General features: G+C 40.0%; 1 protein-coding gene across 1 annotated transcript in view; it reads left to right on the forward strand.

The window, feature by feature from the left end:
• The window catches only part of LOC121963669 (protein unc-13 homolog C), a 130,472-nt gene that overhangs the window by 60,748 nt on the left and 52,808 nt on the right, over nt 1-16,916 (forward strand). Inside the window, exons 16-18 of the mRNA XM_042513969.1 lie at nt 7,431-7,520; nt 8,585-8,713; nt 16,528-16,661. Of these exons, the coding sequence (XP_042369903.1) occupies nt 7,431-7,520; nt 8,585-8,713; nt 16,528-16,661 (353 nt within the window). The remainder of the gene's footprint in view (nt 1-7,430; nt 7,521-8,584; nt 8,714-16,527; nt 16,662-16,916) is intronic.

Below are 16,916 nucleotides of genomic sequence, written 5' to 3' on the forward strand. Positions count from 1 at the left end.
TGAGTATGCAGATGAGCTTTTCTAACATGGTTTCTGATCATTTGTGCAGAAATTCTATTGTTTGTGCAAAGAAATTGTACCATCAGCTGTTCAGGTGGTTGGTCTCTAACCATCTTGCAGGTGAAGACGCTGCATGTGGAGCCCACACGTCTGATTACATGTGGTTTGCAGCTGTGAGGCCAATTGGATGTACTGCCAAATTAATGTAAACAAGATCTGAGAAGGCTATAAATAATGACATCTGTGGCATTTTGTTGTGTGATCAAACTTCACATTTTTAGAGTGGCCTTTAATTCTGAACATCTCAAGGCACGTCTGTGTTGTAATGATGATGTTTAATCATCGTGTTGATATGCCACACCTATCAGGTGGATAGATTAACCTGAAAAAGGAGAATTTGTGACCGAAGTTGGAGAGAAATGTATCTATTGAGAAAATTGAAAAGTACAACCCGTGGAAAATGGGAGCAAAAACAAAAAGCGTTACATTTAAATTTTTGTTCAGAATATACATCCTAGATTATACAACCCCCAAAAATGGTAAAATGAAGAAACTGGAATTTGGCAATCAGAAATCCATCTCTAATTGCCAGAGATCTGCTATCTGCAGGTCACTAAAGGTGCCTCTGTATTTTACTCCGGCAGATTGAAATCCTGACATACAGTACATAATCTTCCAGAGCAATCCCGGGAGAGCTAAACCTGTTAGATGCCACACACCACCACAAATCCACAAACCCACATCTCTCACACACACACACACACTCGCCCGAATGTGCAGACATCCACACTGCTGTTTGACTGCAGCCGCCCGCAGACTCACATACAGGTATGCACCTGAGCAGGCACACACACATATCTCCACACTTCTCCTCAGCTGGTGGCATCACACAGTGAACTGTAACTGAAAGATGACCCTCTCACCTTTAATGTGACACACATGGCAACGTGTCATCGAGTGGGTGATTGCTTTGGTTCCCCTGTTCTCTGCCACAACTCGCTGTGTGAAGCCACATGTGATTATGGAGACACACTCTGATAGCAGCACGTCCTGCTGTCTGTGTACAAAAGGAAAAAAGAGGAAGATAGCATGAAAAAAAGAGGAAGAGAGAGGACTTGAGGGATACAGAGAATGAAGTTGCAAATAGCGGGGGAGGGATAAAGAGGATTTGGAAAAAAAATAGAGAGCTGGATGAAATAAGCAGTGAGTTGGAGGAGATGGGATTTGGACATAGATGGAGAGAGTTGGAGGGAAAGAGAGACGGATTTGGAAAGAGAGGAGAGGAGAAACAGATGAAGAATGAAAGGCGGCATGGTGGGTGGGCAACAGAGGAGGAGGGAGAGGGTTAAGTGAAGGAGAGATGGCCTCTTTTATTTTCAGATGGCCTGGCTGTCTGGCGATGACACGTTCACTGAGAGCAGTCACAGAATATCACATTGGTTTCACCTGCCAGCACTGCCCTGCTGCTCTCTTGTCAAGCCTGCCACAGACCAGTGGTTCACTCACACGCACACACACGCACAGTTCATACTCTATCTTTCATTCTCTCACTTTCTGAAGCCGTCCCACAGAGCCGGCCTGCCACTATTGGACAGTAATAAGATTCCGATCTGGCCACTCCGCCCGTTCACCGTATGGATTTCCCTATAATGACATTCTGAGGGAGATTGAGTTTGCTTTTGTAAAACAGAGGGCTTGAATCAGCAGAGAGGGAGCCGGAGTGCAGCTGCCACTCTACATTTTGCTACATATGCGTTTCCTCCCTTTAAACTTTATTCTAAAAGCCCTGATACACGGTGACACCTTGTATAGTCAGGCGGTCCCAGCTGGGATTTGCAGGTTTCTCTGGGTCGGACATAAAATCTCAATATTCAGAGCACGCAGCGAGGGATTTGGGCTGTTGGCTTAGTTTGGACAGTTTGATATAAAGTGATGTTTGTTCAGTAAGCACCCCTGGGAGTTGTGCGCACCATTCTCTTTTAAATGGAACTTTGTGCAGTATTACAGTGTGCCTTTAGAGGAAAGGTTACTTAATGCAAACACCTGCTTTGCTTTCTACGGCACAGTGGTTCCTGCTGCCTCCTCCAAAAGAACATAAAATAGTTGTTCCGCACTGTACCTGTAGCTTCTAGAGCAGGACTGTGTCATATTCAGTAACATTGAGGTGTTAATGGAGCTGATAAAGCACCACATTGCAATCTATTTATGTCAGTGAAAACATGGATGCCTAGCACACATCCTCCTCAGGGCCAGACTTCAAATATATTTTGATTCTAATGCATTTGTACTTTGTCTAAGAGTTTGAATGAAGGACCTCTACTTAAGTAAAAGATCTGAATACTTCCTCCACTTGCTTATAATTTGCCATAACGAATAAGAACAATTCCATATACATCCTTTATGCTATATCTGATTCAGAAGAAAGAAAGAAAAGAAAAAATTGACCACCACACCAGTTTACCATCAAATATTTTTGCTCAGGGGCCCATGACTTGATGATCTGGGCCTGATCCTACCCACAACAGCTAAGATCTATTCCATCAAATTCCGTCAAATTTGAAGAAATTTCCTGAACATGTTCTGAAAATATTGCATTCACAACAATGGGGCAAACAGAACAACAACCTGAAAACATATTGCCAACAGCCATAGCTATCATTGGTGCAGAGGCATAAAAAATTACACTTTTTGGATAATATGCAGAAGGTTGTTCTATAGCAAGATATACATATCACTGCTCGAGGAGTATAGAACCGGCCTCTGTCATCCTCACATGGCACACAAATATAATCTTCTGGTTTCTGAAGGAAGAAAATATTTACAGAGAACAAAGCTGCATCTGCATAGTTGCAAGTCTTTGGGATAATCTTGCTCTTTGCAGAGCAAAACCTGCATAATCCAGTGCTAACCCTTTGAAATTTATGACAGACAATGTAAAAAGCCCAGAAGAAGAGACAAGCCAGTATCACCTTTCACAGGGTGCAGTAGATAAGAAACCTCTGTGCCAAGTCTGGTGGGAAAAGAAGAAATTATAAAAGTTATTGAAAGGGCACAGAACTCTAAGTCATAAATGTGTGACGTTCTGCTCCTAAACTTGATATTCATTTTTCATTATATTATTTAGACATACTGTAAATACAGTTTAGAAAAAGTGCTTTTCTTTTTTTTGTAAATAGGTTTTATTGATTTTCCATAATCTTTATCTCACAAAAAAGACACAAAACATGTATTTTTCTCTTCATTCAACCATAACCAATTAACAAATTGATATTGACATCGCATTTCCATCCTGCCCACCCCTCCATACGATTGCAGGTTACAGACTACATGATGTTGCATTTTATTGAAAGCTCAGTCCAGTTAAAACAGCAGAAATAGCTGAACCACTTTGATTGGAACTTAAAGTCCGCATAAAGCAAAAATAAATATATGTGATGAGTTCGTCACACCACAGGAAGTTTTATCAATATTTACCCGGCCAAATTTAAGAACTTTAAAAAATTAAGTATATATAAATTAGCTTTTCAAGTTGTGAGAAAATGAGCAGCATTCTGTGCTCTGAGACTCTGGAGCATGTCCGCTGAAGGAGCTGAAGTTATGGCACAGTTACTACTGAGGTTAGAGCTCATAGTGCGGAAGCTGCAAGTTCACTGCATTCTGTAAGCCCTCTTAGCCCTTTCAGTGTAATAAACATGTAAATAAACAAATATGTCAAATGCCATAATCATACAAGCAAGGGATGCACGATAATATCGGCACGTTATCGGAATCAGAAATGATGAAAAACAGTTTACAGGTCGAACTGCACGATGCAGCACTACACAGTTCCCAGACTTTTCACATTTTTTAAACAAGTATTTTTGAACATTTATTATGTATTTAGAAAAAAATCACTGATTTTGCTTTACCCAGCTGTTAAGAGATGCACCACGTTAACAAAACATCTGAAGTGTATACCCATTAAGTATTTATACTTTCTAAATTCAGTAGATACTCAAATCCACAGACATATACATGCTTTGTGTCATATATCTTTGCTCAGGATGGTCAGAGTGCAGGGTGGTCTGTGCAGTGTTCCTCTTTCAGTGTGAGGTCCCGTCAGCGCATGACTGCTTTTGATCTCGTTTTCCACACGATTACCTGCACTCGCTCCACTTGTTGCCCAGTTTTTGACAAGCAACTCTTTTTTTTTTATGCCATTATGCTGCCTCTATAAAAATGTTAAAATATAGAGATATTCATAACAATAATTATGAATTATTATTATTGAGTGTATTGTTTTTCTTTTTCTTTTTTTTCTTTTGTTGCTAAGCAGTCGCTGCTTTGGAGTTTTGCACTCCAGGGTAGGCATCAGCTCCACACAATATTCAATGTACACCAGAACAAAAACAAAGAACCAAAAGCTCATCAGCATCACTCACTCCTCGTCCCACCTCATAATGGACTTTCTGTCATCTTTGGAAGGCAGTGCTGATGTTGTCTCTGCTTTTGGCTTCGAGATGGATGCTTTGCTTTTTGTGTGCTTGTCTGTTTCTGGGCAATAAATCTGTTTCTTTTTCTTTCATTTTTCTGCTGATGAAGTCGGAGTTTCTCATTTGTGCTCTCTGTGTTTTCAAACAGCAGCTGTTGAAGGTAGACTAAGTTATTTACACTGCTGTCACTGCTCGTAGAAACACTTGAGAGCGGTATTTCATTATTTCCCAATAATGGCCAGTATAGATGTGGGTTTTGTACATTTCTGCAACCGTGAAAATATAACATTTGTATTATTTACAGATATGTTGAAACTTTGAGCTGTGGTTAATATGTGGTTATGTTTAAACACGAAAACCACTTGGTTAGGAAAAGATTGTGTTTTTGGTGTTTAACACCCTATTTTGGTGGCACAATTGCTGCTGGAAATGCTGTAGATGACTTGCTAAAAAACACTTGTGTGCTGGTGTTGGTTTTGAGCAGTGGTCTGCAGCTTGGCAGCCTTATTACCTAGATGACATGCCTTCCACCATCCCCTCCACTTCCCAATGACAAAGTCGGCTCATGCACATGTAATCAGTAATCAATTACCTTCGTAATGTTAATATGATACATATGAAATGTAGAAATGTAACATATCAGTGGTTTGATTTCTTCTGGTGACTGGGCTGGGTTGGTTTTTTTGGGGGGTTTTTTTTACATCAGCAATCAGCAAAAATCAGCTAATTAAGAACTGGATTACTCATTTTGTATGTTGGTCAGCAACATTGAGAAACTCAATTAGTCATTGAAAAAAATCACAGTTTCTCATGCTTTGTGAGTAATTTTTCACTGGTTCAGGAGTACATGCTGTTTTTAAGCTATTTAAGCGTCCCAAACTTGGTTCCTCGCCTGAAGCTGTGATTATAATTTAGATAAATCCCATTCAGCTGCTCCTCGCCTTTCACAGATATAGTCAATAATGAATGCATTTCTGTGCACCCCTGCCATCTGCAATCAAAACAGGGTTTCAAATATCAAATTAGATTGGTAGCTGAGATCATAACATTTTGCATGTAGATGTTTGGTTTGTGTAAGGGACCCACCTACCTCCTTTCTGTCACACATAATGAGTGTCAATGAGCAGTTGACTTTGCTTGACTTAAATCACTATAATTACAAAGCCATATTACCTTTTGATGTCAGAATCCACACACTATCAGATTTAAAATGCTACTTAGAAGCATTTTTTACATGTATAGAATATGGTATGATTTAATATTGATGTATGAACTCATTATGTGTGCAATTTAAATAATTTCATTTAAAAACCAGGTTGATCAGACTTCTGTTATCAATGAAAGGCAGACTGGCAGTAGAATAAAGTTGCAGTGTTTTTTTCGGTGCAATTTCAGCTCTTTCATTGGTGCTTTTCCTCTCTTAGATAAGGGTGTTAATGCCTCTATTGGAAAAGCAAGAAAGCACAGATTAGTTTGACATTACTTGAGGAATGCAGGGGCCTTAGTGGATTACCTATCTTTATTTTTTCAGAATTACTTTTTAGCAGCATAGTGACATTGCAGGCTTAATTGGATTCACTTTACAAAAGTTGCAATTCCTACACCCGGAATAAACAGATAAAACATATTTTGAACTGTTGTCGTAACCGTTCCGGTACAGCGATTTCAGCAGGTGTACTGATGGCAGCACTCAAGGTTGCGGTAAACGCTGCAGGATCCATGTTTCAAAGGGACAGATGGTTTCACTTGTGTCTGAAGGCTACATGTATGTGTGGTTATTGTGAGAGAAATCCCAGTGTCAGCAGAGAGAGAAAGGGTGAGTGACTGATAGGACTCATGGGCTCCATAATGTGAATGAGACTGGTGGCGGTGCAGCAGCTGCAAGAAAATTCTTTTCGTTGCTTTTAATCAAAGGATTTATATTAAAAGGAGTCTGCTGGGGACCAGATGAGACAAGACACTCAAGTGTCTTAAATCACATTTTAAAATTTAAACTGAATCCGGTATTTCAGCTGAAAAGAAGTGATGAAATACTCAAACAGCTGTATTGTTCGTGTGAAAGGCAGTGATGCAAACTCAGTGTGAAAAACTCTGCTCCCAACTGATTTTCTTCTCTCCCCATCAGCAGCCAAATATAGTATAACTGGTCCACATTTGCTTATGCAGAATGTGTGTCAAGCTTGTTTTGCTGGAGGCTGTTTATCTTTATTCGGGACTATACTTTCACCTCTAACCAGACTGCTCCTATTAATCATAGGTCCAAGGAAATATACTGGAGTATATGTGGACAGTTGACTGTCTGTAAAGCTTTAACAGTACATCCACACTTTTTCCCACTTTACTGTTTCTTTTTGAGACCAGTTTCCAGGTCGATTTGAACAATTATTCCTCAAAAGATCGTTGTCTCTTATGTGTTTTTGCTTTGTCTTTGAAAACTGGTCATCTTGAATCATTTATCAACCCAAATCACGTCCAAAAGTTGTTAGGCGAGTTTTGCTTCTGCTGATCGGCCTTGATGTCAGACAGTCGTCTCCTGTTGCTGATGTAGATTTTGTTTCTATTTTCTGAATCTCCATTGTGCATTTATTGACAAGGTAGACGAGGTATTGAAAACGAGCAAAATTTTATTTCTAGCACTGAGAGAGTGGGAGAAGTAGGATAATGTATGGAGCACTGATGCCTTTCCTCAGTGCTGTCAGGGCTTTATATGCTCCCCGTCACGGTGCTCTGCACTGCCTGATGACTTCATGGCCCCGAAATAGAGGTTTTCATCAGCAGAGACCTCCCTTGTCCACTAAACGATTAGACAGACAGTCATTTCAGTATGATGGCTGGGCGTTGCTTGGTAATCAATTTCAATGTTTCGGGCTAAACGATGTGATGCGGTGGGGGGGGTTACGTTAAAAGGCTGTATTCGACAAGATGTCTCCTCATGTTATTTTCTTTCTCACCCTGCAGGATAATTTCCCTGCAGGAAACCCAGAGCGTCTCCAAGATCTGAAGTCCACTGTTGATCTGCTGACCAGCATCACCTTCTTCAGGATGAAGGTAGCCTGTGTGTATGCGTGTGGGAGAGAGAAGGTGGCGAGTGCAATTTGAAAGGCAATTTGGGAACGAGGCACTCAGTATAAGAGAGGTCAAAGAAACATATACATTATAGTAAATAATGATGGAGCACAACACAAACTGACCTGTGTGAATATCAAAAATCAAACGTGCACTTGACTGAGTAACTAAGACATCTTCAGTACTGGTCATGGCCGTTATGGTTACAATCATTCAATTAGAAACATTGATTTTAGACGCATTTCATTTAGGTGAAATCAATTTAAACACATCAGTCTTAAAAACTTGCCCCTCTCAACACCACTGTCCATTCATATCCAAATGATTTATTGTTATTTATGTATTCATATATTATTTATTGTTGCATAATTTCTTGACTGCCAGTTTATGCAATGGGGTTGTGTTTATGTAACATGTGTTGACCTGTATACTACAGTAAGCCTCAGTGTTCAAAAGGCTCCCAGCCCTGTCAATCTCTCAATGGTACATGTTGACTTCTTCCACTATATGAACAGCTTGGCTCCATTCAGCTCTCTTTTGGCGGGAGTTGGGGTGTAGCGTTGGTGCACTGAGGCATAGCTAAGATGGCAGCTATGAGCAAAGGAATGAAATCTGTCACTTAAGGTTACCAATGCTTTCACTCAGTGCCATGCCCATGCTGAGCTTTACTGTGCATACGCTCAGCTGCTCACACACAGGAGCTACAGTGTTACTGTGCCATATACTGCACACACACCTAAGGCCAGTCTGGCCTCATGTCAATTATGATATAAATAATGGATGTAATAAGGCTGCCCTTTTTCCACAAGCAAGCGATATCTTGGGATTAATATTTCATGTATATGTAAAATGATATCATTAGGTTGTCACTTTACTGATGGATGATACTGCACCTAGAGATTAATTTCTAGGTGCTATCATTGATTTAAACCACGAACACCATATATAGTTTTTGGACGATTTCGTATAGAATTAACTGCAGTAGGAGAATAACTAAACCTGGAAGCATGCATTTTAATTATGTGTGTATTTGTGTATGTGTGCAGGTACAAGAGCTCCAAAGTCCACCACGAGCCAGTATGGTGGTGAAGGACTGTGTGAAGGCGTGTCTGGACTCCACATACAAATACATTTTTGATAACTGTCATGAACTGTACAACCAACTCCTTGACCAGGTAAGTGGCTTCCTTATCCTTTTGACTTTCTAGTGCAGTCACACACAAAGACAATTTAGTGAAGGTTGAGCAAGAAGAATCATTGTACTATAGTTGTACGTGCATCCATTTATGTAAAAAAAAGAAGAAGGTTAGGTTCCTAGATATAACTTGTGGATAGTGTTTTGCCACCTTCACACAGGATGAGGAAGCACCACAAAGCACACTGATTTTCCTTGGCACGATCCCTTTCGGCGCCCATGGTAACCAGTTTGGCTGTTCAAAACAGGACGCACTGCGGGGCCTGAGCTCCACGGCCAGCTTACAATCTGCATCAACAGTTTCAGGATCTGGTCTAGTTTTTCTGCAAACCATGAGTGAATTTGGCAGGAAAACACGCTGATAATCTACTATGAACGATATAGAGAATATATTAGGTATGATATGATCTGATTATTATGAATGATAAAATATGCATCCCGTGTTTGCACATATTTGTCTGTTGTGTCTAAACAGAGAGCAAGAGAGCTGAGCAGAATCATACACACCCACAAGCAAACAGAGAAAGAGCTCCATGTGTGATTAGAAAAGAGCAGAGGTGCAGAATCACTCAGTGACTGGTGTGGAGAAAATGTGTGAACAGCCAGACGGCTGCTGATGAGCGGCTGTGCAATAACTGACACATCAGGGCAGTTACGTGTCCAGTGTTCTCACTACAGACCCAGTGTGTGCCTTCAAGCTGGTTTGCTAGTCAAACCCTTGATCCAATCATTTCTTCCTCCACATCCTTTCCCAAACACACAAGCAATCAGATAGTCATTGTATGTCTTTAAAGAAGAAGAGCAGGGAGGTAAACTCTGCTCTGGGGGTTTTTGCCTTTTACATCTGGTTTCTTGTCTTGAAGATTGATGTGTTTTGTTAGCTGGTTGAAATCTTGTCCCAATGCTTATCAGTTGTTGTGAGACACTTTTTACCTTGAAAAACATTGCCTTGTCTTTGGCTGAAGCAACCTTTGGATGTCTTGTGGCAAATGTTGAAAGCTATTAATGCAAACTGTAATTGTAAAAATGTTGTTGCGTTTGTTTGCCCCTGCTATAGTATTGGATTTGTCTGCCAGCTGTTCAGCTTTAGTGGTCTTTTGTTTCTTTCATTATGGTTGGTGCTGTTGTTATGGCTTCCCTGGGCTGGAAAGCTGTAACCCACCCCACTGCCGGTCCATCCAGAGCAAACAAACACATAACAAGACGTTATAAAATGACTAACAAGAGAATATGTATTTTTATGGCATGTGTTTGTTATTGTTAATGTTCTCTGGTGATATTTTCTGCATTTCTGAATTGTAACTTGATGAGTAAACACAGTGTGAGCTGCTAAACGCAAATGAAAGCAGCTGACAGCATACCTGCTCTGCTGATTTATGTAATCACATTTAATCTACAAACTAGCAGCCCAACATCTGGTAATTAGCCAGACAGATAGGCAACAGTAGCTAGACAACGGACACTTCATGTCTTTATGAACGCGCCACCTGCGTCATTGCAAAAAATGAGCTGTCAAAGCTTGGTGGTGTAGCTTACTTACATTTTCAAAGTAGAATCCTTTAAAAACCTTCCTTTAATTACCGGTAGTCCTTCAAATCATTAATATTGAATGGTCACTGCTTCAGGGGCACTCCAAATTCATTTATCAGAAACTCAAGGTAAAAGCACTCTTTCTTGAATTTTCTGCCTGGTGCTGGCAGAAAACATGCCTTTATCGGGTATCACCTTCAGCCTGTCATAAAGCTGACATTGTACCTTCCCTCTTAGTTTCAATACACCTTGAGATAATGTGTGACAATGCCAGGAAAATATAAATTCAATCTAGCATGACTAGAAATCAATAGTTAATATATCATTACTGTCATTTACCAGACAATAAAAACGAACAATGTGTCTATTGCAAAGTTTGCATGACGGACTTCAACCTTCCAAGAAAGAGAGAGTCTGCAGTGAGGAGTTGTATAAAAGCAGCCAAGCATCAGGCGCCACTTACCTGATTCAAGTCATCATCTCTTTTTAGGGCTCTTTATGCTCTCAAGCGTCCAGATAGATAATTTATGAGCAGAAGAAAATGCATTTCAGCATGAATGATAGAAATAAACTGGCATAAACTGCCTCCACATGTAACGATGTATCACTAGTGTGCCACGAGCTGCTGGAGGCATGTGCTCATACTAAGAACTCACATTACATTTTTACATATTACATAATTACATTTGCAAGAAACATGGCATCACCCAGTCCACGGTTATAGTTTGCTTCTTTGTACACATGAAGATGGGCTAGTTTACTTGCTTTGGCCCCGCCTGAGTAAATAATCAGGCAACAGGCAGTTCTGCCTGATTATTTTACGGTTTACTTCCCAATGAGAATGGCCTCCACACCTCAGAAGATAATGTCTTTTAAGATAATGGCTGCAATCCGCTCAAAAGTTGAATAATAAGCTTCCTTTGTTTAAACAGCCGGAGGGGTTGTAAGCAATTACCAAACCGGAGAGATAGACACTTTCACTAATTACATCTCCGTCCACCACAGTTTCACAATTGACAGCCTCTCCATCAATGTTTCCTCCATGGCAGAAGAAAAAGACATCAGCTTCACCCCTAAAGCAAATCTCACTGTGACTATAAATTATTATGTTCACTTACACTAGGTAGCCTTTGACTCGGCGGATGGAACACATTTCAGTGTGACCCCAATTCTCCAGTCGCTAACGGTGACGGAGTGCATCGACACGAGAGCTCACACGGTGGCCAGGCAGGCAGTGAAATATCCCACAACGAGGCATCTTGCATAACATAACAACAAAGCTCTCTGCTACTGCCTGGGCGTAAAATGACTGGGGGGAGGAGAGGTAGGGGGGATCTAGCTTAACAGTTTCTTAAATCCTGGCAGAAAAAGGAGGGTTTTGAACAGCAAGGCGAAGGGGAAAGAGAGCAAAGGAATCCTGGAAAGGGGCAAAAGGAACCATCATTTTCTTTCAGGCTCATCCACTGTGAATGATTGTCAATCGGCTATGATGGTTGCACCGACCAAATAGTCCTTGGAAAGGCACATGCATCTATGAAAAATGTACGTGCAGATGCACACGTGCCTATGTATTATGCAAATATTAATGCATAAGCAGACAGATGAATAGAAGCAATCTGATATTGAAGAGGGAGGATGGTGGTCGCTGACAGGCATGCAAAAGCAGGGATCCACTGAGCCTGTTTGTGAGAGCATCCACAAAGGAGCCTGAAGATGACTGCACTTGTTACTGAACAAGCAATACAAATTGATTTGATAAGTATCTCTCTCACCGACATTATCACATATTTGCCAACAATGCCCAAACAGTCAATTTAGCTGTGTTGTAAAAACACGTTTGTTTTCAGAATGTGCGCCTTCGAGTGTATTTTTCCACACATATAGTATTTTCATATATAATGCATTAACAACACAACATTAAAATGCATTGCAGCAGCTTTAGTTCAACCCTAAGTTATTTCTCCTGGGAATTTGATCATTTCTCTTAGAAAATCCTTCAATCAGAGACTCTGTAATTTGTGTCACATTGTACAAATTGATGAGCAGCCAGTTGTATGCTAATGCTGATTTTCTCCCACACAGGGACTGAAAGTGCTAAACAATAAACATAAACCACCAGCTACCCTCTAGAGGAGTGATACACTGCTGTGAATATATCTGCCAGTGCACCCACCACCGCCTTGCATTGGAAGTAGTAAGACAACACTGTGCTCTTGGTTCAGTACAGTATTCACCTGCTAGTGCAACTGAGAGTGAAGCCCATGGGTGTGTTGTTGACTGTAAAAAGACAGCAAGCTACTTAATCACCTTTAACAATGTGTTTGTACCTACTCGAGGTGAATACAGATGAGCAAAGGGAGTCTACACTACGTTTTAGCTGGACGCATACTGCATCCAATTTAGTGGGGATGACACAACCTTCAGTGTCCTTCATACATGCAAACAGCTTTGCATGCACGCGCACACTCAAAGATACACCCACCAACAGGTTTTGCCTAGCTGAGTCACCTCCTGCAGAGATATTTGTTTCATTATATTATGCATCTGATTAAAGGGGACCTGTTACGCTTTTCTTTATCTCCTGTGATATATATAATGTTGCAGTGTTGAATGTTTATACTAATTATGGCCGAAGTTTCAAATTATAAGGTAAAGAGATGCAAAAGAAATCCCTCATAGCAAAAACCTAAAGACTTAAGGCTGTTCCGAATACTCTGTTTCCAGCTTTTTTTTTCTACTTTCAATACAAGATGTCAGTTTGTGATAGATTTTTATTTTTTTTTTTGGTTTAGAAGGTATTTATTGTTTTTTTTTTCACATTAGAAAGTACCTCTATAGTCTGTTACAGTCATTACATTTAGCAGTGTAGGTGCACTGCTACATATAGCTACATGTTGACGTCATGTAAATGTGTAATCATGGTTGCAGTTGTTGTTGATTTCTTCCCGATTTTGTATAATTGTCCTGCTGGAACATGTCCAGTTGCAAAGATGTTGATTTGCAGCATTTTTTGGTGAATTTTCAAGAAAGAAAGTGCCCCTACACTCTGTTTCATTTATTCCCTCAGGCTGCTATGTTGGTGCAGAGACAGCAAGATATGGAGGACCCAGAAACACAAACCAATCAAAGCAGACTGGGCTTTCTCTAGAGGTGTACTTAAAGAGACAGGCGCTTAAACTGAGTGTCTTAGACGGGGTGAATATAGGTGTTTCAGCACATACAGTATGAGAAAATGTGTTTTGTTTATCTTTAAAGCTCGTAAATATGGTTTATAGGAACCGAAACCATGAACCTGAAAATGACCATATCAGGTCCCCTTTAACAGAAGTGTATCTTGTTGCATGTAGTCGATGGTCCAGGCCAGACCTTCCTCTGGGAAGTAAGCATTACTATTCTAATTTCATTAACTATGAGTTTGGGGCTAAAATGGATTGCAGGCCTGTTTCATTTACCTTTGATCAAAACTCATAAAATTGCTCTTTCTCTTTCTCATGTAATCAGTTGTTAACCTCTCAATATTTTGAGTTAATGGAGCAAGCAAATCTGTCTCGTGCTGCTTGCCATTATTTATTTACGATCTTACTAACCGGTGTTGTTTTACATCTCAGCTGTTCTTCACCAGTTCTAGTAGTTCATAGATAGATAGATAGATGATTTACTCTACTCTACTGGGTCCATGTAAACCCAGGTTAACATGCATCCAGCTTAAATTGCAAGTCCCTGCACAGTTTTTCTGTAAAGATTATGTTACATTTAAAGCTCCCTGTTGCCTCCACATACGAAACCAGTGCATTTTTCATGTCTTGCTACATAGGAAACATAAGTGAAAATGCAAATTAGAAATTCATGAGCCTTTGATCAATATGATGCCTGGGATGGAGCCACCCTTGGAATGAATCGTAATCTTTTTTCATGACTATGACACACACGATGATAGACTTAACTTTTGCAGCACCAAACCCAAATGATGAAGTAGTGAAGCCTGCACTGACATGATCGACTGTCACAAAATCAGCTGTAAGCGGTATATGTGTTTCTTGTTTCTGTGAGATTAAATTCTGCAGATCCCTCAGCTGTAACATCTGCCTTGCATCAACAGAAATTTAAAACAAGAATTAACGTCACCAGACACAAGTTAATAATGGTAGGAGCTGATTAGGTTCTAGAGATTGCATCAATGATAAATTGACTATTGTTGTATTTCCATTTCCTGATCGCTCACGACAGTACATCTCCTCTCTGTGCTGTGCCAAAGTCAATAGGCCTAAGCTTGTTAAATAATTCAATGTAAATTATTCAGTAACTGATTGGAACATATTTCATTTTTAACACAATTTTCTTTTCATCAAACATACATTTTGCTTTAGTTTGATTTACATACAGAAATGAGAAAATGTGTATCCTCTTAGGAGGGTTTGTCCCCTGAGTCCAGAGTCATAGATTATATTTGTCATTGTCAGTCTGCATAAGCGCGACTGTGTTTGCCTGTTATTGTGTCTGCGCATGATGCAGATCTGTCAGTATGGCTGGGTTTGTTCCAATATGTTCACTCAACTTTGTGTTTTCTGTGTGTGTGGCCTTGTTTGTGAAAGACTGTGACAGTTACTTGCTGACTGGAGATCAGTGTGGTTGCACTCAGTATGAGATGAGCAGATGGTAGAGTCAGTGAGAGGTTTCATTTTTAACACCATTCACCCCGGGACAGTCACAGGCATTTCTGTAACACACTTTGACATGCACCCACATCTACATAAACACATTACTAGAGGGTGATGACGCTTTCAAAACTTTAAAGTTGTAATCCAAAAGATTTCAAAACTGGTTGATTTGGCACAACCAATAATGTTAGGTGTATCTGTTTCCAGTGCAGTCAAACAAACTCAGGTTGTTGGAATAAAGAGGTCAGTCAATAATCTGCCTTTCCATCATGTAATGAGCAACCGCGATCTGATTTTATGCTGTACATGGCTTCAGTAGTTTTCCACACAACAGCAGAGCACAGAAATAGGTGGTTACTTTGCTAAGGATATGGAGACGTACAGCCTGCAGCTCACTGTGCCTGTGCTTTATTGTCCAGTTACCCCCTGCAATGTTTAAAACTAATCCACTGTCAAAAATAATGCAGAAAATAATCTTGTTTTGCGGATAAGACAAATGCACTGCGTTTCTAATAAAAGCCACCTTTTATTATACATGAGCTGTAATTGAAAGTATTCAGTTTGCACTATCAATACATTAGCTGGATAAACACTGAAACTGGATTACATACATCCATCATTTCTCTCCTATGTATTTCTTGTGAATGAAAGGGTAATTTAAATCTACCTTGGAAATGGCCGACTGCGCCACTTACAATGATAAGTACTATATTTGGTAATAATATAATGTATATACATTATTGTGGAGACAATTCTGACCATCAATAGAATCAAAACTGACTTGGATGATCTAGGCTCATTTAAGTCTGGTAACCAAGTATTAAAGGTTCATTATGTGACATTCAGAGCATTAATATAACAGCACATCACAATTAGCTATGTAAAGATATAGTGGAGTAATGAAGTAACTCTGTCTCTGTGTGGGTTGTATTCTGAGCATCTCTGTAGTTTGTTGTGGTAAGCCGGCCCAGTTGCACGTGCATGTTAATACATTCCTAGCTTATGTAGCCACTTTTCACTATGCTCATTGTGGCTGTTACCGCTGACATCAGGTCGGCGTTATTGCAAAAGTCTAGCACCTGCCCCCATGGTCCCTCTGGTTAACAATGTTAGCTCTGTCAACACTGTTGCCATTGTTTAGCACTGTCTGTTGAGCTAGCACTGTTTGCTGCTACCTGCAGGCTCAACCACCTTCATGTTAAGAACTGTGTCCAGACATCTCATACGTTCTCATTTTCACACAGAGCGCCTTTAAGGTTGTTCATATTATTGTCATGTTGCCCTGAAACTGTGAACATCCACTATAACATTGACTTCCTGATCCTCACTTCTTATCAGTTCTGTTAATATAAAATGCAAGTATGGTATCAGTTGCATTAAATATGTAATGACATTAATATATAATGACATGCAATGCAGAATATATAAATGTGTCAAAAAGAGAGTTATGTACAACTGTCTTTGTTTGGCCTTTGTGATCCCAGGAAATGTATTATTTTTGATAGATTCCAAAATTCAAATCATCTTATTATCATATATTCTGCTTCACCTTCACCTCTCTCAAACTGTCTTTGTACTCTCACCATCCTAATTTTATTCTCCATAGAGCCGGAAGCAGGACATTTCCCGTGAGGAGCAGGGTCCATCGATAAAGAACTTGGAGTTCTGGCCAAAACTCATTACTCTCATGGTGTCTGTAATCGATGAGGACCGGACGGCTTACACCCCAGTTATTAACCAGTATGTACTTCTTCATCATACTATCTGTTTTTTATACCAAACAAAAGACCAAATACATATTTGACATGTACTTAATTAGTTGCTACACCAGCTTTTATAGTAAACAGTCAAGCTTTCTTGTTATGCATGCACTCTTGAACACTGTGTTAAACCATTTGTATACATATATCCTCCATTTAACTTCAAAGGAATAAATAACCATATTCAAAACACACTTAACATGCAGAGAGCTTGTGGTTTCAGTGCTAGCTCTGA

Source organism: Plectropomus leopardus, chromosome 1 (assembly GCF_008729295.1).
Source record: "Plectropomus leopardus isolate mb chromosome 1, YSFRI_Pleo_2.0, whole genome shotgun sequence".
Classification (NCBI taxonomy): Eukaryota; Metazoa; Chordata; class Actinopteri; order Perciformes; family Serranidae; genus Plectropomus; species Plectropomus leopardus.